The following is a 27,422-nucleotide window of genomic DNA, read 5'->3' as shown; positions in this document are numbered from 1 at the left end:
GAGTTGCTGCTGTAATAATGAGGTTGCCGTGGGCTCCCCAAGGGGGATCAACATTCAACACTGACTGGCGGCCTTTTACCGGCGGGGAGCGGAGAGAGCCGGGTGGATTGAGATTGACGGCTGAGGACTCGATCATCTGGATCTGTATACCTCCGACGGGGACGAGTAGGAGGAGAGAAAAGGCGCTGGATCCGGGGTGCTGACCTCGGGAGGCGACGTCATTCCTCCCGGTTATTGACCGCCTGCTAAGAATAGCAGGCCTTCGTGTGATGGCGGGCAGCCTGGCCTGGGCCAACTTCCCTGACCGACTTTGCTGTCTTGTCTGCCTTCATCTTCGAATCCAGTCGCATCTTGTTCCCTGTAGTTATACTCGCTGCTCAGTATACCGTTTCACTCCGTGTCGTTTTCTTCGCGTCATCCTCCCTGGCATCTTGTTCCTGTTAGCCGCACGTCGGTACATCGACCCCTCCGCGCCCAACTGGAGCTGGCACTGGTTAGCCCCACAATAAAAATAGGAAAAGACTTCAAAATCCAAACGCCGGCGACAACTTCTTGCTTTTGTGCACCCCACGTTGACCTGCCGTCTTTTTTCCCTCAATTCCTCTCCAAATCTCTTGTCTTTTGACTGACTTGGAGTTTCTTCAACCTGATAATTCCTCTCACCCTCTTCTTGTCTGGAGCAAATACTCAGCAGATGTTCACTGCCGTGGCGTCCCGCTCCATCGTGCTCTTTTAAGCTCGAATTTGCTCTGCCTTCCATGAACTCAGAGGACCTACTGCGATTCCTGTCCAAGCCCGCAAAGTAAGTCGCTGCGACTTGTCTGCTGCTCTCAGCCGGAGGCTCAACTTAGGTTGCCCTTGTGTTCGGCATCCGCGCCTTCTCTTTTACTTGCCTTCGTGAACACGCGACTGACTTTCTCATAAAGGCCCAGATAACACCCCTCAACAACACAAACCAACGCACTTCCCGCTCTTTATCAATCAATTATCATCCAGCAGATTTCCTCGTCTGCTAGACCCGATACTTACCACGGTATCGGTATCTTCAGCACGAGGCCTTACGCATAGCCCACCATTCCATTTTCTCGAGGTTTCTTCCTCCTTTCGCTTTCTTTTCGACCCCCCTAGCACCCCCTCGGGTCTCTTGATATCTATCTTTTTGGCTGAGTGCCACTCTTGCTCTCGATTCTTCAGGGCCTTCTCTTCACAGGCGGACAGCCCCCCCCCTTGTTCGTCTGGGTCGCAGATAGTGCTTCTAGGCTTTTGTCTACGATCGAGCGCTACACAAACTCTTGCATCAAACCCCCGGCAGCTGTTCCAAGACCGATCAAAAGCTTCGGCTACCACCAAATAAGAGATGGTCAACCTCATCCCTCAACACTACACGCACTCGCCGTCCTCATTCAATGCGACGCCGTCCTTGACAATCAACCATGAGGCCGCCCAGGATCTAGACTCTACCAACGCCTTTGAAGGTATGTTATGCCTCTTTTAAATGTTTTGGAATGTGGCTGACTGTGCAGGCCCCGAGAAACTCCTGGAGGTATGGTTTGCCGCGTCGCCGAAGGACCTGGGTCCTTCGAACCCCCTCGGTTTGAAGGCGGTATCAGAGGATGTTTGGAAGGAGATGCTCGACATCGTCAATTGCCAGGTGTTGTCCATTGTGTCGTCCGATGATGTGGATGCCTATCTTCTCTCCGAGTCTAGCATGTTCGTCTGGCCACACAAGTTGATTCTCAAGACATGCGGAACCACGACTCTGCTCTCCGGACTTCCCCGCATCTTGGAAATAGCTGCCATGTACGGTGGCTTCCCGAAGTCCACTGCTCCACCTTCTCGAGGCATTACCGTTGCGGCCGCTCCGTACCGCGTGTTTTACAGTCGCAAGAACTTTCTGTTCCCCGACCGTCAGCGTGGACCCCACCGCAGCTGGAGAGACGAGGTTCGATCCATGGACAGGCTCTTCCTCAATGGCAGTGCCTACATGATTGGCAAGATGAACGGAGAGCATTGGTACCTATACCTCACTGAGCCCAACACTCTGCTTACGCCGCCTGCTACCCCGCCTGCCGACTCTGACGACGAAGTCACCGAGACCAAGTTCATCCAGCTTCCCGACCGCTCTGACTTGGATATGGGTGCGCAGAATGAAGCTTCAGACGAGACTCTCGAGGTTTTGATGACAGACCTGGACGAACAGAATGCCAAGCAATTCTACCTTGACCACGCCACTAGCGTTGCCGAGAAGCGATACATCAACTTCGAGAAGGATGATCATGTGGACGTGTTCAGCAATGGCTCCGACCTCGAGGTTGACGAAGTCTCGTCCTCTCAGGGCAGCGGCATCCTGCCCCCGGAGCTCACCACCGAAGGCCACGCTCTTGGCACTGTGGTTTCCGAGTCCTGCGGCCTTTCAGACGTGTACCCGAAGGACACATTCCCTGAGTCGCGAATTGACGCTTACCTGTTTACCCCCTGCGGTTTCTCTGCCAACGGTGTAATTCCTTCTCCCAATGGAGGAAAGGGCACTCACTACTTCACCGTTCACGTGACGCCGGAGCCTCATTGCTCGTACGCGTCCTTTGAAACCAACGTTCCGCACTCACAGAACGGGAAGACTTCCGCAGATATTATTCAGCAGGTGGTTGACATCTTCAAACCCGGTCGCTTCACTGTCACAGTGTTCGAAGCGAAGCCTGGAGTTGATGGCGATTGGGATATCAACAAAGAAGCTCGCTATATCGAACGTCAGGCAGCCCGTCGTGTTCCAAAGGGTGAAAACGTGGATGGATACAAGCGAGTGGACCGCATTGTTCATGACTTACATGGTTACGACCTGGTTTTTCGTTATTATGAACGCCTTGATTGGAAGGGGGGGGCCCCTAGGCTAGGCGAAGATGTTATTGCTTGATTTCGGTCGAGGGCATTTCATTGCTAAATTGCCAGCTGTTAGTAGATTCGTTCGTCCTGTGTTATGATTCTCATGTCTGTCGTTTACTGTTATTCGTGATAATTAGTAACTCTTGCTCCTTATGAGCTGGAGCGTGTTTGTGATCTCCAATTTCGGGAAGCCTTGGTATAATGCTACTACATCGCTATTGCCTTTTTGTACTTCTATACGATACTAATATCTTCTCTGCCTACGATTACAAATCAAAGCCTTTGATTTCAAATGGAGGATATCAGGGATGTAGTTCCAGCTAATAATCGACAATTTCATTGTAGAACCGTACGGAGTACTACGCCTGTCCAGTAGTATGAGACGCCTCTCTGTTTGAGGTCGGCGCGGAACATCTTGGTTCCATCGGAATATGCGATCATCGAGTGCAGCTCAAGATTCAGATATCAAACAACACACCACCGCGATTCCTGTTCAGCCGTACCGTCATTGCTGTTTTACTTATCCGAGGCCTCTCCTTTAGTTTGCGCGAAACCGGTATTTACTTCACCTTTGCCTCACTTCGCCGCATACGAATCGTCGCACCTCACCAACACTAACGCCCACATTATCTCACCCAACCCGGCCGTTGTACAGCTACGAACAGGCGCAAGCAAACAAGATCTTTTGAGACTACGATAGTGCGCGAACAAACAAAATGTCCTCACCACCACCGAACCTGCCGAACCCAAATCCTCTAAAACGCACCTCCATTTCCTCCGCCTCAGCCGGCCAGAACAAACGCCCGCGCATGCACCCTCTCCGCCAGACTTCCTTCCCCGTTGACCCAGATCTCCGAGCCTTCAGCGCAACCGCGACGAGCGATGCAGGCAGCGTGACAGGGAGTTTCACAGGGAGTGTTGGAGGTGCAAGCGCGGACGGTGTCTTCCGACGCAAGAGGGGGCGAAAAAGCAAAGCTGAAAAAGAGCGCGAGAGGGAGAGAGAGCGAGAGCGGGAGCGGGAGCGGGAGAGAGATAGTGAGGATGTGGTTAGTGTTGCGAGGGGAGGGGCGGCGAGTACGGTTGGTGGTGGCGCAGGGAATGGGGGCGAGGAAGGAGATGATGACGATGATTTTGATGATGAGGGGGACTTGTTTGGCAGAGAGGATGGAGGAGAGCGCGAGGATATTGAGGCGGAGAGGAAGAATCTTGCGTGAGTATCTTCGATGTCATTTTTCGAGGGCCGTTCATTTTCATTTTCTTCGTTCTTTACGGGGTACGAGGATGAACATGCTAATGCTTTGTTGTTGGTCGGTGATAGATTACTGGTGGATGCATTTAATCCGCTACAGTCCGAGCGATATGATTTGTTTAAGCGGGCGAAATTGAGGAAGGAAACGCTACGGCGGATCGTCAATCATGCACTCTCGCAATCGGTCCCGGCCAGTGTCGTTACTACGATTAACGGATTTACCAAGGTCTTTGCGGGAGAGATGATAGAGAAGGCACGGACGGTACAGAAGGAGTGGGCGGAGGCACACGATCAAGCAGCATTGGCAAGGCTCGCTCAGGAAGAGGCAGTGGCAGACGGGCCAAATCACACTGCGACCAATAACGAGTCTCAATCGACAGTGAAACGTGAGCCGGTAGATACGAACCCGAGCGTCAGCTCAGCTGGTGTGTTTCGGGTTTCGGCACCTGGCGGAAGCACAAGGGTGAAGCTTCCGCCTAACCCCCACCGCGGACAGCTGCTTCCTTCCCATTTGCGAGAAGCGCTCCGACGGTATAAACGAGACGGAGAGGGCGGGGGCGTCGGCTTTTCTGGGCTCAGTCTGGGGAACTTGGGGGTACGAGGCTCGGTCACCTGGAATGCAGGCAGCGTAGGAGGGCGGCCTCTATTTCGCTGAATTATCTTTCAGACGGTCTCGAAATCTGTATATATTAATGAGACGTTTCATCTTTGATTGGTGGCCATTCGGAGTTAACGGCAGTTTGGACTCGAGATATGTCGCTATTGTGTGGACATCAGGCGCCATAAGCCGCCAAGTGAGCGCTAGAGGAGGCCGCCAAGCCACTAGCCAAGCCACTAGACTCAGCCTAGCGGTTCTTAGTCAGCCACTAAGGAGCGCGACAGACGAACTTGTGATTAGTGCAGGGTCTTGATTCGAGCACGAAGACGCCATCTACCCGCAGAATTGGGGCAGACCCTTGGTTGGATGGACCGCGCCCTGAGATTTGGCCCCAGCCCGGATCCGTGGCTCTCCAGCGCTGTCCCTGAGCCGCCGCCCTATGGCTCTGCAGCGCCGTTTTGGCGTCCGTGAATGGCTGTTTCACTCCCCCTGAATGCCTTTACAAAGGCCTCGAATGGGAGGGGGGAGGTTGCGACGCTGTCTCAGTCTCGCTTGGGACTCGAGAGGCCACTGTGGGCACCGGGCTGAGAATGAGACTGCTATCTGTGATATGCCATCATTATGCGTCCGATGAAGGAGGATTTGTGCTGTGTGCTGCGTCTGCGTCTGCGGCATGGACCGCCCAGTGGCCACTGGCCACACTGAGTGAGGGAAGAATGGTTCTGCCTATCTCTAGAATTTGTGGTGCTTTTTTCAGCCCCCTGTCTGATAATTGATTGACAAGGCGGATTTCAAGGTTCTTCCCTTCTAAATTCCGCTTTGCTTCTTCACTTGGGGACAAAGGTGGATATCGCTCGCTCTCGGCACTGCTCCATAGTCCATACTGCTCGACGCTGATCCGTTCTTCAATTTCACCTGGTCGTTCACTTTCCCTTTTTTCACAAGTTTCAATTCTTCTGTCTCCAGACTTGCCCCGTACTTCAGCCTTCTAGGGCCTAGCTTTTCTTTGGTTTTCTCCGTGTCCTTTCTTCTCCTCCTCCTCCTTGCTTGACTCGCCTCTTGTCTAACTTGTGAACTGTCCTTGACTGCCACATTCCATGTTGCGTTGAAGCACCCTTCCACGCCCATCCCTTCCACACTCCTTTGGTAATTTTTTTTTTGGTTTCGCTTAGCATTTAGCATTCATTGAATGAGCTTGCTTTCCGTCCACTAGTCTTGGTGCAGGATGTCCCAAGCTCAAGCTTCCTACTTGTACACTCGGATTCGAGAAGCGCTGCCATGGAGCGGTGGTGATCCAAACGTCAAGGGTGATCCCCGGAAAAGTGTCAAATGGATCGATGTACGAATACTTTAATTCTTATCGGCGCTTTGGTCTCACGAGCTGACTCGAATACAGGGCCTTCGAGGTATCGCGTCCTTTCTTGTCATTCTCACCCATCTTGCCCGCGCCTGGGATTACGATCTGTTTGCCCCCCGGGATTCTGAAGATGCGACTCCCAGACTGCTGCAGTTGCCCGTGTTCCGCATTCCGTGGCAGGGCCGTATCGGTGTCACCATCTTCGCCTTTTTGACTGGTTACGTCTGCGCTCTGAAACCGTTGAAGCTCTCACGAAATGGAAACATCCTCGGCGCCTTTACCGCTGTCGGCAAAAGTGCCTTCCGCCGGCCCCCACGTCTCATTATGCCCGCTACAATCGCTATGATCATATCCTGGGCTATGGCCCAGTGCGGTGCGTTCATCGCTGCCAACCGGTCGGATTGCTGGTGGTGCCGATACGCTGCTCCGGATCTTGAGGACTCTTTCTGGAAGGAGGTGATTCGCCTGGGCAAGAACTTCCTTTCTACCTGGACGACGGGATACATGGCCTATGATGATCATCAGTGGGCAATGCTGCCTCTGCTCATGACTTCGTTCTTGGTGTATCTCATGACATGTGCTACCATGTTCATGCGTTTCCGCTGGCGGCTTGCCGTCTACCTTGTCATGGCGCTTTACTTCCACCAGGACAACGCTAAGAACACAGGTAAATATCTCCCCAACATTTTTGTGAAGGACTAAACTGACGGTCTCAGAAACTTTCCAACTGCAAGGCGTTTACGGCATGTTCCTTAGCGATTTGTCCTACGAAGTCTCGTTCCAGGAGTTCTTAGAGAAGTGGAAGTGGCCCCGACGGGTCGTGGCCACTATACTCTGCGCCTCCGGCCTTTTCATTGCTGGCTACCCTGGTGAACACCCTGAATGGAGTACCTGGTCCGATGTTATGCACAAAGCCGCTCACTACATTTTCCCGCCCGACGTTAACATCGGCAAGCGCTACACCGCCATCGGCGTCGACTTGATCATCTTTGCCATCTACATCTCCCCCAGCGTCAAGGAATTCCTCTCGAACCGTCTCCTCCTCTGGCTGGGTGGTCGCTCTTTCGCCGTCTACCTGGTCCACGGAACCCTGCTCCGTACCGTCCTCTGCTGGTGTCTCTACGGCATCACCGGTCAGCCCTTCGACCCCAACGTGAAACAAGAGGGCAAGGATGAGCCCGTCTGGATCCCGATCCGCCCACCGTGGGTTGTCGCCATCAGTATCCCTCTTTGGATCTGCTTGGTATACTTCTGTGCGACTCTATGGACGAATTACGTTGACCCCTTCTGCGCTCGCCTGACCCAGAAGATGGAGAACCGCATGTTCATCCAGGACGAGAAGCCCGCCCAGGCCGAGTCATTACCTCTGACTTCGATGCCCATGCAGTCGATGCCGATCCAGACCGCTTAAACGCGACAATCAAATTTAGCGCCATCAGCTCATATGCATTTGTTTGCTTTACTATACGACGCATCTCGACGATACTGATACATTTGCCATCTTCAACTTCGACCATTGACATCTTTAGATTTGACCATACATTTCGTCTTCTTTCCCCATGTTCTACCTTTCTCTGTTGAATCTTGCCCCCGGACCGCTGCTTTACAAGATATGGCTGGTCCATGCTGTGACTAAACATTTCATCAGGGTTTGGAGTTGTGTCGTTTGTTGTACCTGGGTCTATTTGCATCTGTCCGCTAGCCGCTTTTTACCCAAAGGCTATCTTCTTTACACATACTTACCTTACTTATTTCCTATTAATGTACAAAAGGAACAATGAACATAGCTATGATGATAAATTCTCTGATTCACCTGTAGCCTGCCGTAGCTTCAATGTACCTTGTAGTAGATTGCCTGACTACTTCAGGCTTCTTGGGGATGGACGATGAATATGAGCATGCCCTTCCCCCAATGCTCTCAGGTGGTCTCGCCATTATCACCCAGATAAGCTGGCTCTTGATTTGAACTCCAAAGCCCTCAGCAATCAACGTCAAACATCCTCTATCTTCCAGGTATCTCGCCCAGCTCAGGTGAATAATACTTGCCCTCTATGCCTAGGGGTGGGATCATTCACAATCTTACAGTGCTGGCCAGAGGGAATGTATCCCAATCGCGTGAATCCACCCCGCCAGACAATGGTATGGTGAATCCCATTCAATGACCAAGCACGTCTGTGAATCTCATTCACTACATTGTCCAAAGTCGCCGCATATTCACTCTTCAATCTCTAGCCATGCCTGTGTTATATTCTTCTTCCCACCTCTTACTCTTTCCTTTCCTCCTCATCCTCTACAGACCCGTCATGACTCGTTGCTCAACTCGTTCGAACAACCGGTGCTAGCATTGTTCTCCTCTACCTTGGAAAGACCATTAGCAGACAATCACCACCATCGAGGTCAGTCACTCACCCATATCAAGTTCAATGCGGTAACACACATGTCAAGAAGCTTCTGCTAATCTCGAGCAAGCTCTAGCCGGGAGACACACAGCAATATCCCGCAACGTAGAGCAACATGGCAGACGCTCGTGAGCCCAATGGCGGTGCCAGCACTAACAACACTCCTCCCAACGCCCCCAGCAACCTCATTGTCCTTTCCGACCCGCCCAAGGTTGCCCCGGCCTATTGTGACCTAACTCGCGGTGAAACGCCGCAGAAAGAGCGCCTGCACTGCGGTGAAAATGACAATCAGAGCCAGGAATTCAGGTACGTCGCCATTGTCAAGCTTGCGGTGCACGTCTATGGGTAGAGACCTCGGCAGCTAACCTGCCGTCGTCGAGCAGTGCTACTAGACAGAGAATACATCCCGTCAACGCGACTTCTTCTGACCCCCGTCTCCGTGCGCGCAACCCACCAACCACAGAAGTTTTGGACTTGACCGAGTCCCCCAAGAAGCCAACTCGTGATGAGCGTCGCGATACCGTCGAGGCAGGCCCGCGCGGCCCTACTTTCCATTACTTCACGCACTATTCTGCTCCCTGTGCAGTAAATCCGGTCGAGGGCATTGAGCGTCTCGACCGCCAAACCGAGAACATCGATCTTGACGCCCTGCTTGCCAAAATCGACAAGCGTGCAGCCCAACCTGCAAAGCCCATTGCGCCATTGGAAAACCACAATCCGCCTAAAAGGCTTAGCCCCGCTAGTACGACTGGCAATGCGGCCCAGGTGAATGCCGTTTTCTGTGACTTGACCCAGGATGCAGCAGGGGACCATGATGCTGTATCGAAAGCACAACCTGCGGGAGCTGTGTCGGTATCCAGCGACCCTAACTTGCACAATGTATCCGAAGCACCTGTGTCAATTGCCGACTCGCCCATGGTGGTTTCGGCGATTTGTGAGCTCACGCAAAATGAGATTGGGATCCAGACGTCCGGGAAGCATAAGGACCAGAAACCAAGGTTAGTACTCTTATAGAGGGGACTTGTTATGTTTGTAGACGAAGTACATCTCCACTGACTGAACGAGCAGCCTTGCTGGACAAGAGGTGCAACCAGCCGTGTTGAAACCTAAGGAACGTGAGGCCGAAGACCAAACCAAGAATCAACCAGTCGCTGCAGATATTGAGAGCGAAAGCGTGCGCACTGTCAAAGACGAGACTCGCCTTTCAGTCAATGCCCCCGAGGCTCTTCCTGGTGTTCCGGATCTTAGACCTGCAGCCGAGCTTGATACTCAGACTGAGATCCGCCCTACCACTCAGATAGACATCAAGGACGAGACTGGCCCTACTGTTGACATTCCACGGACTCTTCCTGACGCCCCGAACTCTCAACCAGCAGTTAAGCCTAAAGCTCTGACTGAGAGTCTCTCTGGCAGTCAGGCCGACCTCAACGAAACAGAACGCAAAGCCGATGAGTTTCTCAAGTGGCTGCAGCAGGATCTCGCACAGTCCAAGGTCCAGTCCGAACTTCAGAAAGAGGTTCCCTCTCCAACCCGGTCTAAGACTTTGCCGCATGCTCCAGAAATAGCCACTGAGAATGATTTAACCACCCAGCATGACCAAGACGACGCAGTGGACAAAGCGAATGAGTTCCTGAATCGACTGCAGCAAGAACTGACACATCCCCTGGTTGGACATGCCGTTCAGGATGAGGTTCATCCTCAGATTTCTGCTGAGACCCTGCCAGCTGCCCCGAAAATCAAGGCTGAGATTGAAACCCATCCTGAAGAGTCCCATGCCGAAGCTGTGATCCCTGCCCCGACCACGCCTGAGTTTGAGTCCAAGACAGAGCTCCAGACTTCACCCGAAATCCAGCGCGAGGAAGGTGGACTCAAAACTGAGAACCAGCCCCAAACCCAGGCGCAGGCCTCGCCTCAGCAGTCGGTCCTTAAGCGTGCACTACCCGACGACGAACAGGACACTGCGAATGGAGACCCTGCATTACTACGAACCCCTAAGAAAGAGCGAATCCACGAAGATGACTCTTACGCTTCCACCAAAGACCACTTTCTCAAGTGCCTCAGCGAACTGCTCAACAACGTCAAGGAGACTTCGGTGGCCATTCAAGACGCCACCGACAGCATGAAAGACGACTCTGATGACGACAAGGGGAGGGACTTTTTCCCTATGGCTGAGAACATGAGACGTAATCTGGAGATCATGCATGATGCCATTGGAGAACTTGAGACCTACACGGGCAAGCACCTTGACACTATAGCGGAGACCCGTCATGGTATGAACGTTGGGAAGATGCGTGAGCAGGCTCGCACCATTGTCGAGGGTGCCCAACTTATGCAAGAGGCTTGGGTTGAGTTTGAGAAGATCTGCGAGGAGGAGTTTGTATCTGGTGATGAGATTATGGAGGGATAGGGACGTTGAGATAAGCTTGTGTTTCAGGCTGGCCAGAATGGTTTGACCTCAACTCGTCTCATTAATGAATTCATATGCGTCTTTTGCTTATCATGGTCTCTTCTTTGTATTGGTTCACTTTGGTTGGGCTGGGTTTCTTTCTTTACATACCACGTTGAGCCTTCTTGCGCCTTCTGGTTGTGTTTTAGGATAGGCCATAACATGGACTATCTCTATGTAACTTGCGGCTGCTCTAAGAGCTAATCTAGAAGATTGAGTACATTTCCATTTGCTTTATGAAAGCGTCATCTCCCCTTAGTTCTGCCTCACCTTGGTTCAACCTTATCCCTGTACTATTCCAAACAGAGACCTATAAAACCTCTCCATCCTCCTCTCCTTTTCCCTTTTTCCTCCATACCCCTCTAGCTTGCCTTCCAATCCAGCTCTCCACCCTCAAATACATCAGATCTTTCAGATCCCGACTTCATCGTCTGTTCTTCTTACTAAGCTCTACACCTACGCATCCTTCCTCCTCCCTTTACCGTCCTCACACTCGCCAGTCTCCCTACACCTGCCAACCACTACTTCCTTTCCTGATGAGCTAGCTTATAATTTTTATATCTGCTGAGACCACCCGCCGACCCGACCTTCTCGAGTACTATCTCATAGCACGTCCCCGGCACTGAAATCTCACATTCAGCTTGCTTCACCCGTCATGCCTCAATGAACACCATACCCAACCGAGACGCTTCTATCCCCAAACCTGTCATGAGAAAACCTCCAACGCCCAAGACAAATACTTAAATAGACCTACGAACGGTGACTCTTACGTCCAGCTGACTACATTTCAGTCAACAGTGCCTCATTTACTCGTGATATTGGACGCCATGTCCACAACCAATGCAGCCGGGTCTAAGCCCAGCACTCTAGGCGCCACGAAGGACGCGAGTGCAGAGCCACAGGGCGGTGATTCTCCCAAACCGAGGGATACGCCCCTTTCACCTGCAGCTAGCGACACTGGCGACACTGAATCTACAGACGAGACGGAGGAGGTGCCCACAACGGCCCAGCCAGAGCTAGAAGTTTGGGATTGTGTGGAGAAGTTGCTCTGCTGCCGGGGAGAAGAAATATCAAGAGAAAACAGGGCAATAGAGGCGCGTTATAGCGAGGCTGTAAAGAAGTTCAGCGAAGGTTGTTCCGATGCAGAATACGGAATGTTTGCTCTGGAGTACTACCGCGGACGCGCGGAGGAAGCACTTCTAGAAGTTGAGGATAGGATAGGGTTCGCACGCGAGTACTGCGAATTGGTAATGAAGGGACTGGGTAAGGCTGATGACGCTCTTGAGGACATGCCGCGTGGCCCACAGTTTGACGGGACCTTGAAGATGCTCGAAGAACTTCTTGAGTATCAGCAGGGCGTGATGGTGAAGTTTACGGATGACTTAGAATACTTGGAGAGCGGAATTATGGAGCAATTCGACGAACACTGTAGTCTTATGAACAGGATCCAGGAGCTACGTGATCTTCGGGATCGGAGTCTTCCTACGTCTGACTGAATATACAGGTATATCTACGCTTGAAATCAAGACTATCATCTAAGGCGCTCTCTCTAACGATGGCCTGCTGCTGCTGCTGCTTTTTTTCTTTCAAATCATTCGATACTAGTCCAAGCTGGCTAGTCACAGTTAATACTTTCTTACCATGTTCCATGAAATTGAAGTTGGCATTAAAGCTCTGCTATTAAATCCTTTGCTTTCAACATGTTACTGGGGCCAGCCTCGGTCATGGTATACGTGTTTCAGCAGCGTTAGCCAATATTAGCAAACCAAATTCCAGAGAATACTCGTGCTTTATGTCTGGGAACTTGTTTATGATTCAGAGATTTCGCGGATACAGCTTCGTGATGCACCTGTCTGTAGCACATCCTTAACCCTAACTCCCAAGATTTATCCCTTCATCTCCACCCATCATTCGCCCAAACGCAAAGAACCTGAAAATTCCCAAGCCAGATCTCCCCCCACCGAAACCTCTCAGGAGTCAGGGACTATCCCCACGCGCACTCTACCTCTCCCATTCCAATTCTGGACTCTATCCCATTCACAGAGGTGATGCCCATGCCCATGCCCATCTAGATCCAGCTGCTCCATCGGCGCAAGGACAATATCAGCATCGAACTCAACAACCCGCATGACGATCCGCTGACGACGCTGGCGCGCTGAGTGTTCGACTGTGTTGAGAATCGCGCGGAAGCATTTGGTCACGAAGAGCAGGGTGGCAAGGAAGATAGCCCAATCCAGCAGGACGATGGTTAGGACCATTTTCTCGATGTTCTCCGACATTGCGAAGCCGGTTGGTGGTATATGCTAAGTGTTGGTGTAGTTTATGGTCGAGGTGGCTTGACGTTGCTTGCTTGTGTTGAGGGATATTGCAGGTTGAGGCGGAAGGCTAGGTTGGATGCGGTATTTAGTGGTGGCCCTTGGTCAACGTTGGTGAGTCTCGGGGTTGGAGGAGTCTTCTGATGGTAAAGCTGATGGTCAGTTTGCTGCCATCTTGAGAATGAGCAGAGATATTGCACTCACTTGTGTGGATGTAGAAGGGTTTTAGAATTTCAATGGGCTCAGAATGACTGACCATAAGCACCATGGTAGGAAGTGGTGGAAATCAGCAAGGAGCAGAAGTACAAAAGACAGGAGGCAGGGGAAGATGGTTAAGTCTGAATCCTGGAGAACTGGGTGAATCTGTTTTGAAAGTGTTATGGTGTGGTGCAGGGCATGTAAGCATGAGGGCAAGTTGTGGGAGGCAACCAAGTGAACGAATGGTCCATGACATCCACGCTACTTTTTACTTCCACTGCCTTTGACGTCTCTTACACTGGTGAGTCTAGGAGGCAGGGGACACTAGTTTGATGTAGGGGCCGCAGTTGTAGGTCGACGAGCAGAATCTTATGGTAGTCATGTGTACTTGAATCGGGTTAAGCACGCAAGTGCAGCCATGGCCTCATCTAGGTGATGCGCTTACCCAACATTGTCAGTGACTGCTGGAGATGGGGAATAAGACGGGTCAAAAGCTTCGCTGTTCTGGTCCTTGAACGTAAGGTACAAAAGCCAACTGAGGTAGAGATATCTCTATTATTAAGACAGAAACCGAACGTACTGCTATTATACAATGCACAAGTTATGTGACAGATTTCACCGCTTCACCTTGGACTTGTTGAGGACCTCCTTGGCCTTTTGCCTCTCCCGCTCCATCGTCTGCTGGAACGCCTGCTTCCTCGCATGGTTGCGCTCTTCCCGCTTCCAAATCTCCTCTTCTCTGCGGCGTCTCTCGTAGTCCTCTGCCAGCTTGCGGTCCTTCTCAGTGAGACGGGGCGCCTCAGCGCGAGAGCCGTCAGGATTCTTCTTAGGGCCCTTCCCGCTGATCTCCTCTATCTTCTCAGTGGTCTCCTTGGCCAGTTTGTTCTTAGACTCCTTGATGTTGTTGATGGCGCGGTCAATGAAGCTGATCTTCTTATCCTCCTCGACACCCTTTTGCGCCTCCTTAATCTTAGCGTTTTCGCGCTCCAACTGCTCTGTGATCATGCGGAGCGCCCTGCTCGGTTCAGCTGAGGCTGAGGTTGTGCCGTCGGATGGTTGCCCGGGGACCTTGTCCTCGATGAGCGTTATGCCAGTCGCCTTGCGGAAAGTTGTGCTGGCGAATAAATAGGTCTGAAGGAGACCAAAAGCACTAGTGGTGAGGAAGTACAGCTGCGTTGCAGCGGGTAACCATGCTGTGAATAAAAACATAATTGAAGGCAAAATGTACATCATGCCTTTCCTCATCATTTCCATGTCCGCGCCCATCCTTCCCATCTCACCTCCTTTCTGTAAATTTAATTAGTTGAGAGGAGGCGCATGTAAAGTGGGAGAACACATACCCTAAGACTCAAACCAACGGTCAAGCAGGTAATCATGGGAATAAGGTAGATCGGATCAGATACCGTGAGATCACCAATCCACGCAAAGTGTTCCTTGGCTAAGCCAGGAACAGGCAGATTAGCCATGCCGTGGACGACACGATAGCAGCCATAACCTATAGGAAATTGAACCAATATTGGGAGGAATGAATTCAGGGGCTTGATTCCGAGTTTGGAATTGGCACTGGACAACTCGGCTCTCAACTTTTGTCCCTCGACCTGGTTGCCAGAACGCATGGCATCCATCATTCTCAGCCGAATAGGCTTCGTGATATGCTGAGAGTTCATGGTTTTTGCACCGTTATCCGCTGCACGCATAAAGAGAGGTAGCATCGCCAACCGAAAGAAGAGACCTGTTGCGACTATACTAGCCAGCCATGGCAGGCCCGAGTAGATGTGAATGTGTTCCATGACGTATTCCACAACTGCCGACGGACCCCAACCATAGTCTAGTCCCACGTCCTTCAGATAACCAATTCTCTCGGGGATTTGGCTGAGATCGATATCTGCGAGGTCCCACTCCGACGATGATTGAGTTTCAGGCGTCACTTGCGTAGGGGTCGGGGTAGACGTCGACGTCGAATTGAATCGAGCTGCAGGAAAGGCAATCGAAGGCACCAGAGGCCTCCATGCTGCGCTTCCGCTCAGGATCTTGCCATTTGAGTTTCGCACGGGGAATCTTGATATCTGCGGTCGAAACGAGGACATCTGCTCAGGTCAGCGCCTTATCCGGGACCTATTGAATTGGAACGGACCGATCGACTCGACTGCGCAAACGCAGCAAATTGCTGCTGGGCAATGCGCCCCTTCAAACCAGGGCCAGCCAACATGATGAAGGGCGGACGAGCGAACGGAGGAGATGGGCAGATTGACTCGCGGATGAACACTTTTTTGCCAAGACTGATTGCCGACGCCGGGCGGTCGGCGGACCACCGGCACCAAAGCAGGAGTATACAGGCAACGCGGAGTAGAAGTATGCAGCTATTATTACTGCCGGAGACTGCCCCTGTCAGGATGTGTAAGTTTGCTTCCCAAACTCCGTCAAGATAATCACTGTCCTTCCTGTTTGGGGTTCATGTATGTACATTTAGACAGCACTCCAGGTGCATGTCATTGAGCAGGAAAGGAAAACAGTAAACCCAAGAACATAGATCCATGCATGAAACTCAATTTAAATGTCTATAACTCCTCGAATTTATAGCTGGGTTGTAATTCCTCAGCATCACGTCCGCAAAAGCTTTCCAAGACCGCTCTATAACCCGAGACCAGCAGCTACGGGCCGAGACCGCCGATACGTGGGGAAGATCTGAGCCGACAAAGTCAGTGTAAGGACTGGATATGGAAAATGAAGACTGTATTGTACCTTTGTTCCAGACCACCCTAACCTGAACGCGGCCTCATGCGCAAATAGCTCACCGAATCCCAGCATCAAGCCGTTGACGAAAGGGAGGAACAAATTGATTGCCGCACCTCGGAGAATGCTCCATAGTGTCGTTGAGGGCTTGTAGAGAATCAACGGGGAGTCTGACGAGGCTGAAGACGAGTCATGGTTGGCTGAGTAGTTTTCTGAATCTGAGGGGATCGTGATGCCGGACTCGTATAGCGCTGGGGTTGAGTTGGAGACGCCCTCGTTTGAAGTCATGGTGTGTATAGGAACGGGACTGTCAGCGCGATATTCGCAGAGAGTTAAATCAGCAGAGCCCGTAATCGAGGGGCTGTAAAGAGGAATAAGACAGGGAATCGCGAATTATTAGGAACGAATGAGTTATGCTGGTAAGCTTGAGCTCAATGACACGGGTGGTGATCTCCGCTAAATACGGGGTTAGTAAGCAAATGCATCAACTCTCAACGCAACTCTAGCACAACAACACACTCACCCTCTCAGAAAATGAATATTCAGAGTTCTTAAATTTAAGTCTGAAATGAGCAGCTTACCCGCAAGCTTGACCATTACTCGGACTCGATAGCTTACAGGGCTGTTCCTGAGGTAGCACGGATTATATTGAGCCCGACCAATCAGGCAACAGTGACGTACTGTACTGCCCCGGTGTTGCTTTTGCTTTGCGAGGCTGAATTCCGAAGATCTTAGCTCCCCTCACCTCACCCTCTGTCCACCTGTCCACGTATTCAGCATCCATACTCTTACAGAGCATCTCATATATTCAGATTCTAAGCCGGCACTCCGACTCAGACACAATGAATCCCGCCGAGCACGATGAGGCTGTCTCGCAGTTCTGCGCCATGACCAGGGCGCGTCCTGATGAGGTGGGTAGCTTGTCTTGGAGATGCGATCCAAGTAGCTAATAACGAGTCAGGCACAAGAATATCTGGCAACCAATGGCTGGGATCTCGAAGCTGCAGTCACAGAGTTCTTCGCAGAACAGGACGAGACCGCGGGGTCGAATGCGCCAGCAGGCCAGCCTTCGGCCCAGTCCTCGTCGTCTACTCCCAGAGAATCTTCATCGACCCGGAAACATCCCCCAAAGAAGTTCGCAACATTGGGCGATCTTACATCCGGCGCTGCTGATAGCTCTGATGATGAGGACGACGAGAACCAGGATTTCTTTGCGGGGGGTGAAAAGTCAGGCTTAGCCGTACAGAACCCAGACGACCTTAAGAAGAAAATCATTGAGAAAGCCAGAAAGCATGTCTTTATTGTCTATTGGTTGCACAGATACTAACTGCTTCTAGGACGCAGCTCCCGACGTCTGATGACAACGAACCGAGACGAAACTACTTCACTGGCTCCGCCCGAACATTAGGTGGTGAGGACGCACCAAGCAGAGTTATCGAGGCCCCGAGCGCGCCTGCGGAGTCACAGATCCCTCGCCGTGTGCGACGCACTCTACACTTCTGGGCAGACGGATTCTCCGTGGACGATGGTGACCTCTACCGATCTGACGACCCCCAAAACGCCGAGATCCTGAACAGCATCCGACAAGGCCGCGCCCCGCTCTCGATTATGAACGCACAGCATGGTCAGGATGTGGATGTTGAGATCAAGCAACATGATGAGAAGTATGTTAGGCCAAAGCCTAAGTACAAGCCTTTTGCCGGCAAAGGACAGCGATTGGGAAGTCCAACACCCGGTGTTAGGGCACCTACCCCCTCTGAACCGGCAGCTGCGCCTCAATCCAGCTCTGAACCTCCCAAGACGAATGTGGATGAATCCCAGCCTGTTGTAACCCTACAGATCCGTCTCGGTGATGGGACGCGTCTTACCTCTCGGTTCAACACTACTCACACGATCGGCGATGTTTATGATTTTGTATCCGCTGCTAGCCCTCAAAGTCAAGCTCGCCCCTGGGTTCTGTTAACTACTTTCCCCAGCAAAGAGCTGAGCGATAAGGCCGCAGTACTCGGCGACCTGGCCGAGTTCAATCGGGGTGGAGTGGTTGTACAGAAATGGCAATAAACGACGGCAATGACTTGACGAACAGCGCTGTTCTATAGACCTTAGGATATCTGAGGATATGATGCCGGGCAATTGATAGTCATCTAGTTAGTGGCGAATATATCAAAAGAATGATAAGCACTGCCGTGGTCGTGAGGGAATCCGTATCAGTAGTCCATGGACGTTCTCCGATTGATAAGCAGCTCCGCGGAATGACGCAGAACTTCGATCTAAAGCGAGATCGGCGTCCCCAACTTTTCTTCTTACTCGCTTCAACCAGTCCCCAAACCGCAGAAAATGCCTTTAGAAGGTGTCAAGAATATCGTCCTGGTATGCACAAGTCCCTTACAATACCTGCTCACAAGAGAGAGCTTGCAAGAGAAAATTTCCGACCCCTCCACGCCTTATCGATAACAATCGCCACGAACCTTTCCCCTCATGAGCCCATTGCTCTCCAAAGATGAAGCATGCACTAACACAGAGTCAATCTAGATCCTCTCCGGTAAAGGTGGCGTCGGCAAGTCCTCAGTCACTCTTCAGCTCGCCCTCGCCCTTACCCTGCAGGGCAAATCCGTCGGAATCCTCGACATCGACCTAACGGGCCCCTCCATCCCGCGCCTCGTCGGCCTCGAGAACGCGAAGATCACCCAGTCCCCGAACGGATGGATTCCCGTACCGGTACATGAGGCCCAGTCCGAACCAGTTCCAAACACTACCGCTGCGCCCGCGGCTACCGCTGAGGGCGAACATGCGAACGAGAACGGGGCCGCAGCCCAACCGAGAGGAAGCCTCCGCTGCATGTCGTTAGGCTTCCTCCTCCGCGATCGCGGCGACGCAGTCATCTGGCGCGGGCCCAAGAAAACAGCCATGATCCGCCAGTTCCTTACAGACGTCTACTGGGGCGAAACAGATTACCTGCTTGTCGACACGCCACCGGGCACAAGTGACGAGCATATTGCGCTTGCGGAGGAATTGCTGAAGATTTCTACAACGAGTCCGTCTACCAGCGGGGCTGGTGCGCTTCCGCGTCTCACGGGCGCTGTGCTCGTAACAACCCCGCAGGCGATTGCGACATCGGACGTGCGCAAGGAGGTGAACTTTTGCGTTAAGACGAATATCCCCACGCTGGGCGTGGTGGAGAACATGTCTGGTTATACGTGTCCGTGTTGTGGGGAGGTGAGCAATCTGTTTTCGAGTGGGGGTGGGGAGGTCATGGCGAGAGAGATGGGGGTAAGATTCTTGGGGAAGGTGCCGGTTGATGTGCAGTTTGGGGCGTTGGTGGAGGGGAAGCATGCAGAGGAGAGTGATGATGAGGATGAAGAGGACAAGGAGCAAGAAGAGAAAGTGGAGGCTGCGGTGGATGACAGGCCGCTGGTTGAGAGGTATAGAGAGTGTTGGTCATATGGGCGGTTTGAGGGGTTTGCTAGGACGTTAATACGGGAGATTGAGGGCTGATGCATGGGAAACGTAAAAGTCGTTGTTTTATAGATAAGATATAAGCTTTGCGTTATTGATACCTGTAGAGGGAAATACATTTTTGAGTCTCAATGATTTGTTCGCTAAATAACAAGACCGCTAAGAACAAAGTTGACCGTTAAGTTGGAAATGGTCGCATCATATACAGACATTATGGGTAGATAAATGGTCCTCGGGGGAGTAGGAATTGAATGTGAGAGTCACGGAGACACAGGCTCACTTTGTCGCTCAAGCGTCGCCCTCAGCCGGCCCTCGGCCGTCTGCTGTCCACTTTCGCAATTGTCGCTCCATGCAGCTTGTCTCAGCCAGCGAAAGAGTGACTGCACGTCGGACGACTTGCTAGGATCTGCCCACTGGTTTGGCAAGTCTGCCTGGGACAGTCGGTTGGGAAGATGGTCAGACTTCAAACGGCCATTGGCCTGGGCGTCGAGAAGGATTTCTGAGACCAGAGCTGGAGTTAGGATATTTTGAACACGGTCGTCGTCTGTTTCAGTCGTCCCTAGCAAAGCGCGCCCCCCTGCTTTTGGTTTCGATGCAAACTCGCGCGTTGTCGGAATAGGCTCGGCTGGTTGCTGCCGCGATTGATCATGTGTATGGACAGCTTGTGAAGGTACAGAGATTGGAGGAAGAAGGGCGTCAAAGAAGGTATAGTTCGAGAAAAGAGAATGCTCCCGTCCATCGACAGGATTGTCATCATCGTAGATAAGCACGTTATCGCCAGAGTATCCCTCATGGATGGAACTGGCCTCTTCAACAGGTAAGAGTCCCCCAGGCGGCGCACGAATCTCGCCTAAAGGCGCGATGTGACTGCCATACTCGTTGGCTAAACTGAGCTTGCTACGGCCACAGATTTCTCCGATTGAGTCGAGCGTACTGCGAATGTTCGGCTGTATTGCGCGAAGGATGCCGTCAATACTAAACTCCTCGCCGGCCGGGATCTCGGGCTCGGGCTCCCATCGTTGCTGAGAGCTGGAGCTGGAGTTCCCCGGGAAAAGAAACGACCGCCGAGTTGGCATCTTGGAGGAACCGGAGTTCTCATCAGGGTCCTCGGAGTAGGACCGAACAAGAACAGGTTGCGACGCTAGGCTCGAAGACTTGCCGCTGCTGGGGTTATTGGCTGCTGCTTGGCGAGACTTCCAGGATAAGAGCTTGGGAGTGCTGTTTCCGTGAAGATGGCGCAACGCAGAGGTGCGATAAGTACGGGCAGTCTCTTCTAGAGATTCATAGCGACAGGGATTCGGATTCGAGCTCGCCTGCCGGGATGAACTAGCGGTTTCGATGAGGGACCGCGACGAAGACGAGGGTGTGGTGGCGTGCTGCTGCGATCTCCTCTGCCGTGAAGAGGGAGGGTATGTTGGTCGTCGCAATGCATCAAGGTGGGAGGACAGCCTGCCGGACTGCGTCTGATCCATTTCGTCAGATGAGAGGGAGCCAGTCGCTATCACAATGCGGCAGTGGTTGCGTCTGTAGCTCCAGACGAGAACGTTTTGAGCTTCCGGTGATGCAGGCGCAGGGAAAGACACGAGAGGAACACGACAACGGTCACCACGGGCTCAGGTTGAAACCCCGCTTCTCAGGTAGAAACGCTACTATCAGGCCGCAAACACGGACACAAACACGTAGGAGGCACCCCAGCGCATTGCGTGGAAGGACAGAGGCTGCATGAGCTCAGGCGGAGTTGGACAAGTTAGCATGCATCGGATAAGCATAGTCGGGCCTTGTCGGACACCTGTGGTACTCCTGATTGATACGGGATGAATGCAGACATGGGATCCAGATGAGTTGGCAGCGGGAATATCATAGTCGGTCTGGAGATTACTCCGCAAACATTTGACAGTGCTGCCTTGATCGTTGCTAGCGCGGAGTAGAGCATCCAGCGCAGACCCATCCAACTCCGCACCCGCAACCCCTCGTCAACCGTTCTGCCTACGGAGCACGGAGCAGAGTCCACATCGACCCTACACGTTCACATGCAGCTTATTACTGTGCCTCCGCCACGCCCTCGACAAGCCCCCTGAGAAACCGGATGGCCGCCAATTTAAACAAGTTTCGCGTACGCTATCCCAAATGTCTTCCCCCGATTGGCTTCAACAACAGCCAACTGACCTCGATCAATTCCTAGTTCGGCGATTCTGATGAGTCTGCATCAGACGACGACACATCCGGTCTGCCATTCCCCGAACCTCTGTCTCGAGCTTCCTTCCTCTCTCCGGATTTCAACCCGGCGACGTACCTTTCCTCCCTTACCAACCGACACCAAAGCCTCGAGGACCTGCGTCAGGAGCTGCGCGATCTTGATCAATTGCTGAGCCGAGAACTACTGGATCTGGTAAACGAGAATTATCAGGATTTTCTGTCGCTGGGTAGTGCGCTTGAAGGAGGAGAGGAGAAAGTCGAGCAGGTGCGCGTTGGACTACTCGCGTTCCAACGTGATGTTCAGTCAATCAGGGATAAAGTAGAGGCGAGGCAGAGGGAGCTAGAGGATCTGTTAAATGAAAAGAAGCGACTAAGAGCGAATGCAAATGTTGGGCGTGCGCTGCTAGACTTTGCGGATCAGGTCGAGGAGCTCGAGAAGAGGTTGATGATCGGGGATCAAACACCACAGGACAAGTCAGCGGAGCTGTCTGATACGGAATCGGATATCCTGGAGAGTGAAGACGAAGAGGAGGCGGAGGATGAGGATCGAGGCGAGAGTACAGCTCCGCTTGTCTCACTCAGACGGCTTGAGCACCACCTACAGAAATACGTTTACCTGACGCGACTGTCGTCTCGAATTGGAGAGAAACATCCGTTTCTGCTCGCACAGCAACAGCGCATGTACAAGATCCGTTCGGCGCTACTATTGGATCTGAAAAAGGCGCTCGAACAGGCAAAGCAGGCGGGGAAGAAGCGCGACACCAAAACGCTGGCCGTTTTGCGTCTGTACAAGCTGATGGGGGAGGACACGAGTGCCGTATCCGCTCTCAAAGATTTGACTATATAGGTTTGTGCTTGTTATTGCATAGCGCCGGCGTTGAGAGTATATGCTTAAACCATTCCCATTATAGTACACCGTATCCTTCCTAATAAAACATGTTCTATACAATAGATTGGAACTATCTAAGCGCCAGTCAACAAGGCTGGGTCCACGGAGTCGTCAGTCTTGAACTCTCCGTTCAGACTGAAACCAGGTCCGTGGGTTGAGCTCAGCACCTGCGGTCGATCAGTTATAGTCAAACAGCGATACATTCCCAGACTTACCACTTCGTAGATCTCCTTCGTGATCCGGTCCTGAAGGTTATTGGCATCCTTCTTTATTTGATCAATGGTAACACGAAGGTTGTCTCGCAGTTGCTCTGGAGAGAAGCCCAATTGGCCGATGGGAAGTCGGATCACAGCATCACGCTCTCTGTACACCGTACCTCCGCGAAGCATCTCGACACGAGCAGCCACGTCTTCAACGACTGTTCCCATCTTTGCGCTGGGCATCAAGCCCCTAGGGCCGAGAACCCTACCCAGCCCAGCCTTGGCAAGCGCTGCCATACTGTCCGGATGGGCAAGACACCTGTCGAACTCAATCCTCCCATTCTTGATAGCCTCAAATACTTCGTCCTCTCCTACTAGCACCGCTCCCGCTGCGAGAGCCTCCTTTGCATGTCTTGACCCAGGCGGACAGATCACGCAGATTCGAGATTCGGTTTGAACGGAATGAGGGAATCGGATCATGTTACGGATCACGGGGCCGTCTCGCCGGGTCTTCAGCCGAATGTGAACTTCGTATTTGACCACCGCTAGTTCGCGGCCGACTTCGAATGCGCGAAGGTATCTACCGTTGTGAGATGTAATTAGAAGTGACGCCAGGTCGGTATAATTAGCATCTCACCTCATAGCATCGCACAGTGCGAACTGTTCCATAATCTTCAAACTCTTCTGTCTGAACTCACGAGGGCCCTTTTTACTCTTAGCAAGAGACTTAGCAGCCTTATCTCTCTTCTTCCGCTCCGCTGCCTGCTTGTTCCTGGCGGTCGCGGCTCCTCGGGCCTGTTGATATCCGGAGAAGAGAGGCGCCGCCATTGACCCCTGACTGACGGATGGCCGGCATATTGACAGTAGAGTCCTTGCCCCGGTGGGCATCAGGGAGCTGAATGAGGACATGGTTTCGGCCCTGGATGGATGCGTAATGCTCTCATGCACAGCGATTGTTTTCCGCCGAAGCTTTGCGCTGGCCGGGGACGGGCGGAAGAACGTGCATCCGGCCGCCGTCTTTTTTGATTTAAGCCCATTAAACCCCGCCATTGATTCAACAGTCATTCGATTCTTGCTGGTGTTTTAGTTTAGGAATTACCTCAAGATGTCTCAATTCCAGCTTACTCTGGCTACCAAGGCCAACCAGGCCACTTTGCTGCCCATCCTTCTCGTTGCAACTTCCGTGAACGAAGCCCGTCCCACCCCAGTTATCACCATCAACTATGAGGACGCCGCAGTCCTCCCGCGGGGCGACAAGGCAGTTGTCGAATTCATCGCTGCCAATGGTACTCCTGTCTACGGAGCCACTGCCCTCAAGGAACTGCTACTCAGCTTCCCCTACCTGAACAGCAAGGAGGAGAAGTTGGTAAGCATCTTTCACTCCATTTTTGCTTCCCCATTCTAATTATTTCTAGGAAAGCGACTGGCTCTCCGAGCTCGAAGCCTTCGCCTCGCTTGACTTTAAAGCCGTCGACCCGAAACTCCAGCAACTGAACAACCACCTTATTCTACGATCGTTCGTCGTTGGCTACGCCCTTTCCACTGCTGACATTGCTCTCTGGGGTGCTCTCCGTGGAAACCGTGTCGCAATTGGTGCCATCCGCAAGGGAGCCCTGGTCAACCTGACCCGCTGGTTCAACTTCCTTGAAGAACTCTGCCCTTGGGCCATCGCTGCGTTGGAGGCCCTGAACGCCTCAGCCAAAGAGAAGAAGGCCGCCAAGGCCAAGGAGGGTGCCAACTATGACATTGCGCTCCTCAACACCGATAAGGGAGTTGTCACTCGATTCCCTCCTGAGCCTTCTGGATACCTTCATATCGGACACGCTAAGGCTGCTCTTCTGAATGATTATTTTGCGCACGAAAAGTACAAGGGAACCCTCCTTGTCCGTTTCGATGACACCAACCCTTCAAACGAGAAGCAGGAGTTCCAGGATGCCATCATCGAGGATCTCGCTCTCATGGGTATCAAGCCTGACAGGACGAGTTTCAGCAGTGACTACTTTGACGAGCTTCACGAGTACGCCGTCCGAATCATCAAGGACGGTAACGCCTACGCGGATGACACCGACAAGGAGACCATGGCCTCCCAGAGAATGAACGGAGAACCCAGCAAGCGCCGCGATGCTACCATCGAGGAGAACCTGGCTCGATTTGAAGAGATGAACAAGGGTACTGAGGAAGGAGCGCGCTGGTGTATCCGTGCCAAGATGTCTGTTGACAATCCCAACAAGGCCATGCGTGACCCGGTTATCTACCGCTGCAACGATTCTCCTCACCACCGCACCGGAACCAAGTACAAGGCCTACCCCACATACGACTTCTGCTGCCCCATCATTGACTCCATGGAGGGTGTTACGCACGCTCTCAGGACCATTGAGTACCGCGACCGCAACCCTCAATACCAGTGGTTCTTGGATACCCTCAAGCTCCGTCACGTTCAAATCTGGGACTTTGCCCGGATGAACTTCATCCGCACCCTGCTTTCCAAGAGAAAGCTGACAAAGCTTGTCAACGAGGGAGTTGTCGATGGCTGGTCAGACCCCCGTTTCCCCACCATCCGTGGTATCAGACGCCGCGGAATGACCATTCCTGCTCTGCGTGAGTTTATCCTCAAGCAAGGTCCTAGCAAGAATATCGTCAACCTTGACTGGACTCTGTTCTGGGCTACCAACAAGAAATACATTGACCCGGTTGCTCCTCGCCACACTGCCGTCCTCAAGAAGGGTCTCGTGAAGGCGACCCTCAAGGGCGGCCCCGATGCCCCTTACACTTTGGAGAAACCTAAACACAACAAGAACCCTGATGTCGGTGTCAAGAAGGTGACCTACAGCAGCTCGATCCTTTTCGACCAGGAGGATGCAAAGAGCTTTAAGCAGGACGAGGAAATCACTCTCATGAACTGGGGCAATGCCTTCGTCCGTAAGATCGTGACTGATGCCTCTGGCGCTGTTACTGAGATGGAGCTGGACCTGAACGAGAAGGGTGACTTCAAGAAGACCGAGAAGAAGGTTACCTGGTTGTCTGCCGACCAGGACCTTGTTGCTGTTGATTTGGTCGACTTTGACCACCTGCTTAACAAGGACTCCATGCAAGAGGAGGACCGACTTGAGGACGTTCTGAACCCCAAGACTGAGTTCCACGAGGACGCCGTCGCCGACAGCAATGTCGCTTTCCTGACCGAAGGTGATATCATCCAGTTCGAGCGCAAGGGATACTACCGTCTCGACAAAGTTGCGTCGCCTGGCAAGCCTGCTGTCTTCTTCAACATTCCCTCTGGTAAGACTGGCAAATAAATGCTAGTCTTATGACTTTACGTGATGGATGAGTAGATGAATATAGTACAGTCGATAAGACCAAAATATAGGCCCATATACTAAACTTAGGAATTCATTCCATCCATGAAAGCATTTACTGGAACTTCACATGATGTACCTCGTATCCCCCAATCTTGCTGACTACCGCCAACCCGCTCTCCTTGACCTCGTCCCTCTTGGTCGCCTCCAACCGCGCCTGTAGCGAGGTCCACGAAATGGCCGCATAGTGCCCCTTCCCTTTCACCTCTCCTTCACTAACCGCGATCTCCTCAACTACATTACCCCTTGCATACCGAAGACATCCCTCTGACTCACTACCAACAGCCAACGTCCGAGTAACGGCCTCTTCAAAGCCCTCTTCGATGGCATAAAACGTCGCGAGCTCAACGACTGGATCATCGGTAATTTTATTGATCGCCTCCTCATCGAAATGCACGTGCATTATTGATGGCGGGCCGGAGAGAATTCCCTCTAGCAGACCCAGGAGGTTGGGGTAGTCGGGGCTTTCGATGAATTTCTGATGGAAAGAGATGTCATCCCAGTCTGCCAAAGTCCGTTAGTACACTTCGCCCATTGCTCGAATAACGGGCGGGGAGGGGGCGCACTAATCATCATCTGTACTTTACTCGGGTCTTCTTCCCATCGTCCCCATTTTAGACGGCGACATCCCTCTTGTGCGGAGATTACAGGAATTGTCTTCGGAACGACTTCGTCGATTTTTGCTTCAGGTTTGAATGGTATAGTAACTATCTCAGTGACGATGCGAGACATAATGCAGGTTTGATTTCCTGGCTCTTATGACGAGATTCTTTGGGGTTGAAGATAGCAATGCTGATTATGCGGGGTACTTGGCAGAGGTCGTGGTGGGGAGACTGTCAGCTTATATCTTGAACTGTTCAGGTAGCCGATTAAGCGAATATCGAGATTTGGTACTATTCCTTTCATAAGAGGTGAAAAAATATGTCTAGTCAGCCGTGGAAGACTTGCTTGGCGAAGCGAGGCAACGGAACAAATGAGCAGCGCAGGATGATTCTTTTTAGGGTTGATATACTCTGTAGGTAGATCTGCTCACCTGCACACCTGCCCACCTGCACTCTAAATCCTCGATACTCCTAGAGGACTGTTGAGTTTAGCCTGGGGCCTAAGACCGCACGTACAGTAGCTCATCATCGTCCCTGCAGAATGTAGGTCT

General features: G+C 52.3%; 15 protein-coding genes across 15 annotated transcripts; 9 read left to right on the top strand and 6 right to left on the bottom strand.

The window, feature by feature from the left end:
- Window positions 1–1,357: 1,357 nt before the first annotated feature.
- On the top strand, window positions 1,358–2,911 carry BDW74DRAFT_179883 (adenosylmethionine decarboxylase SPE2; the record flags this gene model as incomplete). Its single annotated transcript, XM_073729579.1, has 2 exons — window positions 1,358–1,475; window positions 1,524–2,911. The coding sequence occupies 2 exons, from the start codon at window positions 1,358–1,360 to the stop codon at window positions 2,909–2,911; spliced, it is 1,506 nt and encodes a 501-aa protein (XP_073582195.1).
- A 327-nt stretch (window positions 2,912–3,238) lies between these two features.
- Window positions 3,239–4,806, top strand: BDW74DRAFT_156438 (transcription initiation factor TFIID subunit 11 family protein). The gene is made up of 2 exons (XM_073724998.1): window positions 3,239–4,090; window positions 4,199–4,806. The coding sequence occupies exons 1-2, from the start codon at window positions 3,597–3,599 to the stop codon at window positions 4,782–4,784; spliced, it is 1,080 nt and encodes a 359-aa protein (XP_073582194.1). The 5' UTR covers window positions 3,239–3,596; the 3' UTR covers window positions 4,785–4,806.
- A 600-nt stretch (window positions 4,807–5,406) lies between these two features.
- On the top strand, window positions 5,407–7,896 carry BDW74DRAFT_156436 (acyltransferase family protein). The gene is made up of 3 exons (XM_073724997.1): window positions 5,407–6,066; window positions 6,124–6,751; window positions 6,801–7,896. Exons 1-3 carry the CDS (start codon window positions 5,953–5,955, stop codon window positions 7,493–7,495), a joined length of 1,437 nt encoding a protein of 478 aa, XP_073582193.1. The 5' UTR covers window positions 5,407–5,952; the 3' UTR covers window positions 7,496–7,896.
- A 702-nt stretch (window positions 7,897–8,598) lies between these two features.
- On the top strand, window positions 8,599–10,890 carry BDW74DRAFT_179880 (uncharacterized protein; the record flags this gene model as incomplete). Its single annotated transcript, XM_073729578.1, has 3 exons — window positions 8,599–8,789; window positions 8,867–9,481; window positions 9,552–10,890. 3 exons carry the CDS (start codon window positions 8,599–8,601, stop codon window positions 10,888–10,890), a joined length of 2,145 nt encoding a protein of 714 aa, XP_073582192.1.
- Window positions 10,891–11,756: 866 nt separating this feature from the next.
- Window positions 11,757–12,425, top strand: BDW74DRAFT_179879 (uncharacterized protein; the record flags this gene model as incomplete). The annotated part of the gene is made up of 1 exon (XM_073729577.1): window positions 11,757–12,425. One exon carries the CDS (start codon window positions 11,757–11,759, stop codon window positions 12,423–12,425), a length of 669 nt encoding a protein of 222 aa, XP_073582191.1.
- Window positions 12,426–12,899: 474 nt separating this feature from the next.
- Window positions 12,900–13,208, bottom strand: BDW74DRAFT_179878 (uncharacterized protein; the record flags this gene model as incomplete). Its single annotated transcript, XM_073729576.1, has 1 exon — window positions 12,900–13,208. One exon carries the CDS (start codon window positions 13,206–13,208, stop codon window positions 12,900–12,902), a length of 309 nt encoding a protein of 102 aa, XP_073582190.1.
- A 712-nt stretch (window positions 13,209–13,920) lies between these two features.
- Window positions 13,921–15,670, bottom strand: BDW74DRAFT_156432 (membrane insertase OXA1). The gene is made up of 3 exons (XM_073724996.1): window positions 15,577–15,670; window positions 14,783–15,529; window positions 13,921–14,729 (listed from the first exon to the last, which is right to left on the bottom strand). The coding sequence occupies exons 1-3, from the start codon at window positions 15,649–15,651 to the stop codon at window positions 14,058–14,060; spliced, it is 1,494 nt and encodes a 497-aa protein (XP_073582189.1). The 5' UTR covers window positions 15,652–15,670; the 3' UTR covers window positions 13,921–14,057.
- A 403-nt stretch (window positions 15,671–16,073) lies between these two features.
- BDW74DRAFT_179876 (TOM13-domain-containing protein) lies at window positions 16,074–16,463 on the bottom strand (the record flags this gene model as incomplete). Its single annotated transcript, XM_073729575.1, has 2 exons — window positions 16,074–16,127; window positions 16,185–16,463. The coding sequence occupies 2 exons, from the start codon at window positions 16,461–16,463 to the stop codon at window positions 16,074–16,076; spliced, it is 333 nt and encodes a 110-aa protein (XP_073582188.1).
- A 554-nt stretch (window positions 16,464–17,017) lies between these two features.
- Window positions 17,018–18,236, top strand: BDW74DRAFT_179875 (protein phosphatase regulator SHP1; the record flags this gene model as incomplete). Its single annotated transcript, XM_073729574.1, has 3 exons — window positions 17,018–17,086; window positions 17,137–17,486; window positions 17,513–18,236. The coding sequence occupies 3 exons, from the start codon at window positions 17,018–17,020 to the stop codon at window positions 18,234–18,236; spliced, it is 1,143 nt and encodes a 380-aa protein (XP_073582187.1).
- Window positions 18,237–18,512: 276 nt separating this feature from the next.
- On the top strand, window positions 18,513–19,670 carry BDW74DRAFT_179874 (Mrp/NBP35 family ATP-binding protein; the record flags this gene model as incomplete). The annotated part of the gene is made up of 2 exons (XM_073729573.1): window positions 18,513–18,545; window positions 18,708–19,670. The coding sequence occupies 2 exons, from the start codon at window positions 18,513–18,515 to the stop codon at window positions 19,668–19,670; spliced, it is 996 nt and encodes a 331-aa protein (XP_073582186.1).
- A 101-nt stretch (window positions 19,671–19,771) lies between these two features.
- On the bottom strand, window positions 19,772–21,556 carry BDW74DRAFT_156426 (uncharacterized protein). The gene has a single exon (XM_073724995.1). It carries the CDS (start codon window positions 21,101–21,103, stop codon window positions 19,892–19,894), a length of 1,212 nt encoding a protein of 403 aa, XP_073582185.1. The 5' UTR covers window positions 21,104–21,556; the 3' UTR covers window positions 19,772–19,891.
- A 161-nt stretch (window positions 21,557–21,717) lies between these two features.
- On the top strand, window positions 21,718–22,674 carry BDW74DRAFT_179872 (COG2 family protein; the record flags this gene model as incomplete). Its single annotated transcript, XM_073729572.1, has 2 exons — window positions 21,718–21,744; window positions 21,814–22,674. The coding sequence occupies 2 exons, from the start codon at window positions 21,718–21,720 to the stop codon at window positions 22,672–22,674; spliced, it is 888 nt and encodes a 295-aa protein (XP_073582184.1).
- Window positions 22,675–22,790: 116 nt separating this feature from the next.
- BDW74DRAFT_179871 (mitochondrial 54S ribosomal protein uL1m) lies at window positions 22,791–23,825 on the bottom strand (the record flags this gene model as incomplete). The annotated part of the gene is made up of 3 exons (XM_073729571.1): window positions 22,791–22,883; window positions 22,932–23,496; window positions 23,554–23,825. The coding sequence occupies 3 exons, from the start codon at window positions 23,823–23,825 to the stop codon at window positions 22,791–22,793; spliced, it is 930 nt and encodes a 309-aa protein (XP_073582183.1).
- Window positions 23,826–23,987: 162 nt separating this feature from the next.
- On the top strand, window positions 23,988–26,267 carry BDW74DRAFT_40594 (glutamate--tRNA ligase GUS1). Its single transcript, XM_073732708.1, has 2 exons — window positions 23,988–24,282; window positions 24,332–26,267. The coding sequence occupies exons 1-2, from the start codon at window positions 24,022–24,024 to the stop codon at window positions 26,207–26,209; spliced, it is 2,139 nt and encodes a 712-aa protein (XP_073582182.1). The 5' UTR covers window positions 23,988–24,021; the 3' UTR covers window positions 26,210–26,267.
- A 16-nt stretch (window positions 26,268–26,283) lies between these two features.
- BDW74DRAFT_156422 (putative quinol monooxygenase) lies at window positions 26,284–27,334 on the bottom strand. The gene is made up of 2 exons (XM_073724994.1): window positions 26,836–27,334; window positions 26,284–26,773 (listed from the first exon to the last, which is right to left on the bottom strand). Exons 1-2 carry the CDS (start codon window positions 26,999–27,001, stop codon window positions 26,325–26,327), a joined length of 615 nt encoding a protein of 204 aa, XP_073582181.1. The 5' UTR covers window positions 27,002–27,334; the 3' UTR covers window positions 26,284–26,324.
- Window positions 27,335–27,422: the final 88 nt, after the last annotated feature.

The sequence above is a fragment of the Aspergillus multicolor genome (genome assembly GCF_047715735.1).
Source record: "Aspergillus multicolor strain CBS 133.54 unplaced genomic scaffold BDW74scaffold_19, whole genome shotgun sequence".
NCBI classification, from domain to species: Eukaryota; Fungi; Ascomycota; class Eurotiomycetes; order Eurotiales; family Aspergillaceae; genus Aspergillus; species Aspergillus multicolor.
This window is presented reverse-complemented; position numbering and strand designations above follow the sequence as displayed.

Excerpts from the sequence above, each read along its gene's own strand:
- BDW74DRAFT_156436 (XM_073724997.1), top strand. The coding sequence starts at position 5,953 with ATGTCCCAAGCTCAAGCTTCCTACTTGTACACTCGGATTCGAGAAGCG. Across the intron at positions 6,067-6,123 it reads AAAGTGTCAAATGGATCGAT|GGCCTTCGAGGTATCGCGTC; the intron begins GTACGAATACTT and ends ACTCGAATACAG. Across the intron at positions 6,752-6,800 it reads GGACAACGCTAAGAACACAG|AAACTTTCCAACTGCAAGGC; the intron begins GTAAATATCTCC and ends TGACGGTCTCAG.
- BDW74DRAFT_156426 (XM_073724995.1), bottom strand. The coding sequence starts at position 21,103 with ATGGATCAGACGCAGTCCGGCAGGCTGTCCTCCCACCTTGATGCATTG.
- BDW74DRAFT_156422 (XM_073724994.1), bottom strand. The coding sequence starts at position 27,001 with ATGTCTCGCATCGTCACTGAGATAGTTACTATACCATTCAAACCTGAA. Across the intron at positions 26,774-26,835 it reads TAAAGTACAGATGATGATTA|ACTGGGATGACATCTCTTTC; the intron begins GTGCGCCCCCTC and ends GGACTTTGGCAG.
- BDW74DRAFT_156432 (XM_073724996.1), bottom strand. The coding sequence starts at position 15,651 with ATGTTGGCTGGCCCTGGTTTGAAGGGGCGCATTGCCCAGCAGCAATTT. Across the intron at positions 15,530-15,576 it reads TTGCGCAGTCGAGTCGATCG|ATGTCCTCGTTTCGACCGCA; the intron begins GTCCGTTCCAAT and ends TGACCTGAGCAG. Across the intron at positions 14,730-14,782 it reads CCGTTGGTTTGAGTCTTAGG|AAAGGAGGTGAGATGGGAAG; the intron begins GTATGTGTTCTC and ends TTAAATTTACAG.
- BDW74DRAFT_40594 (XM_073732708.1), top strand. The coding sequence starts at position 24,022 with ATGTCTCAATTCCAGCTTACTCTGGCTACCAAGGCCAACCAGGCCACT. Across the intron at positions 24,283-24,331 it reads ACAGCAAGGAGGAGAAGTTG|GAAAGCGACTGGCTCTCCGA; the intron begins GTAAGCATCTTT and ends AATTATTTCTAG.
- BDW74DRAFT_156438 (XM_073724998.1), top strand. The coding sequence starts at position 3,597 with ATGTCCTCACCACCACCGAACCTGCCGAACCCAAATCCTCTAAAACGC. Across the intron at positions 4,091-4,198 it reads GCGGAGAGGAAGAATCTTGC|ATTACTGGTGGATGCATTTA; the intron begins GTGAGTATCTTC and ends GGTCGGTGATAG.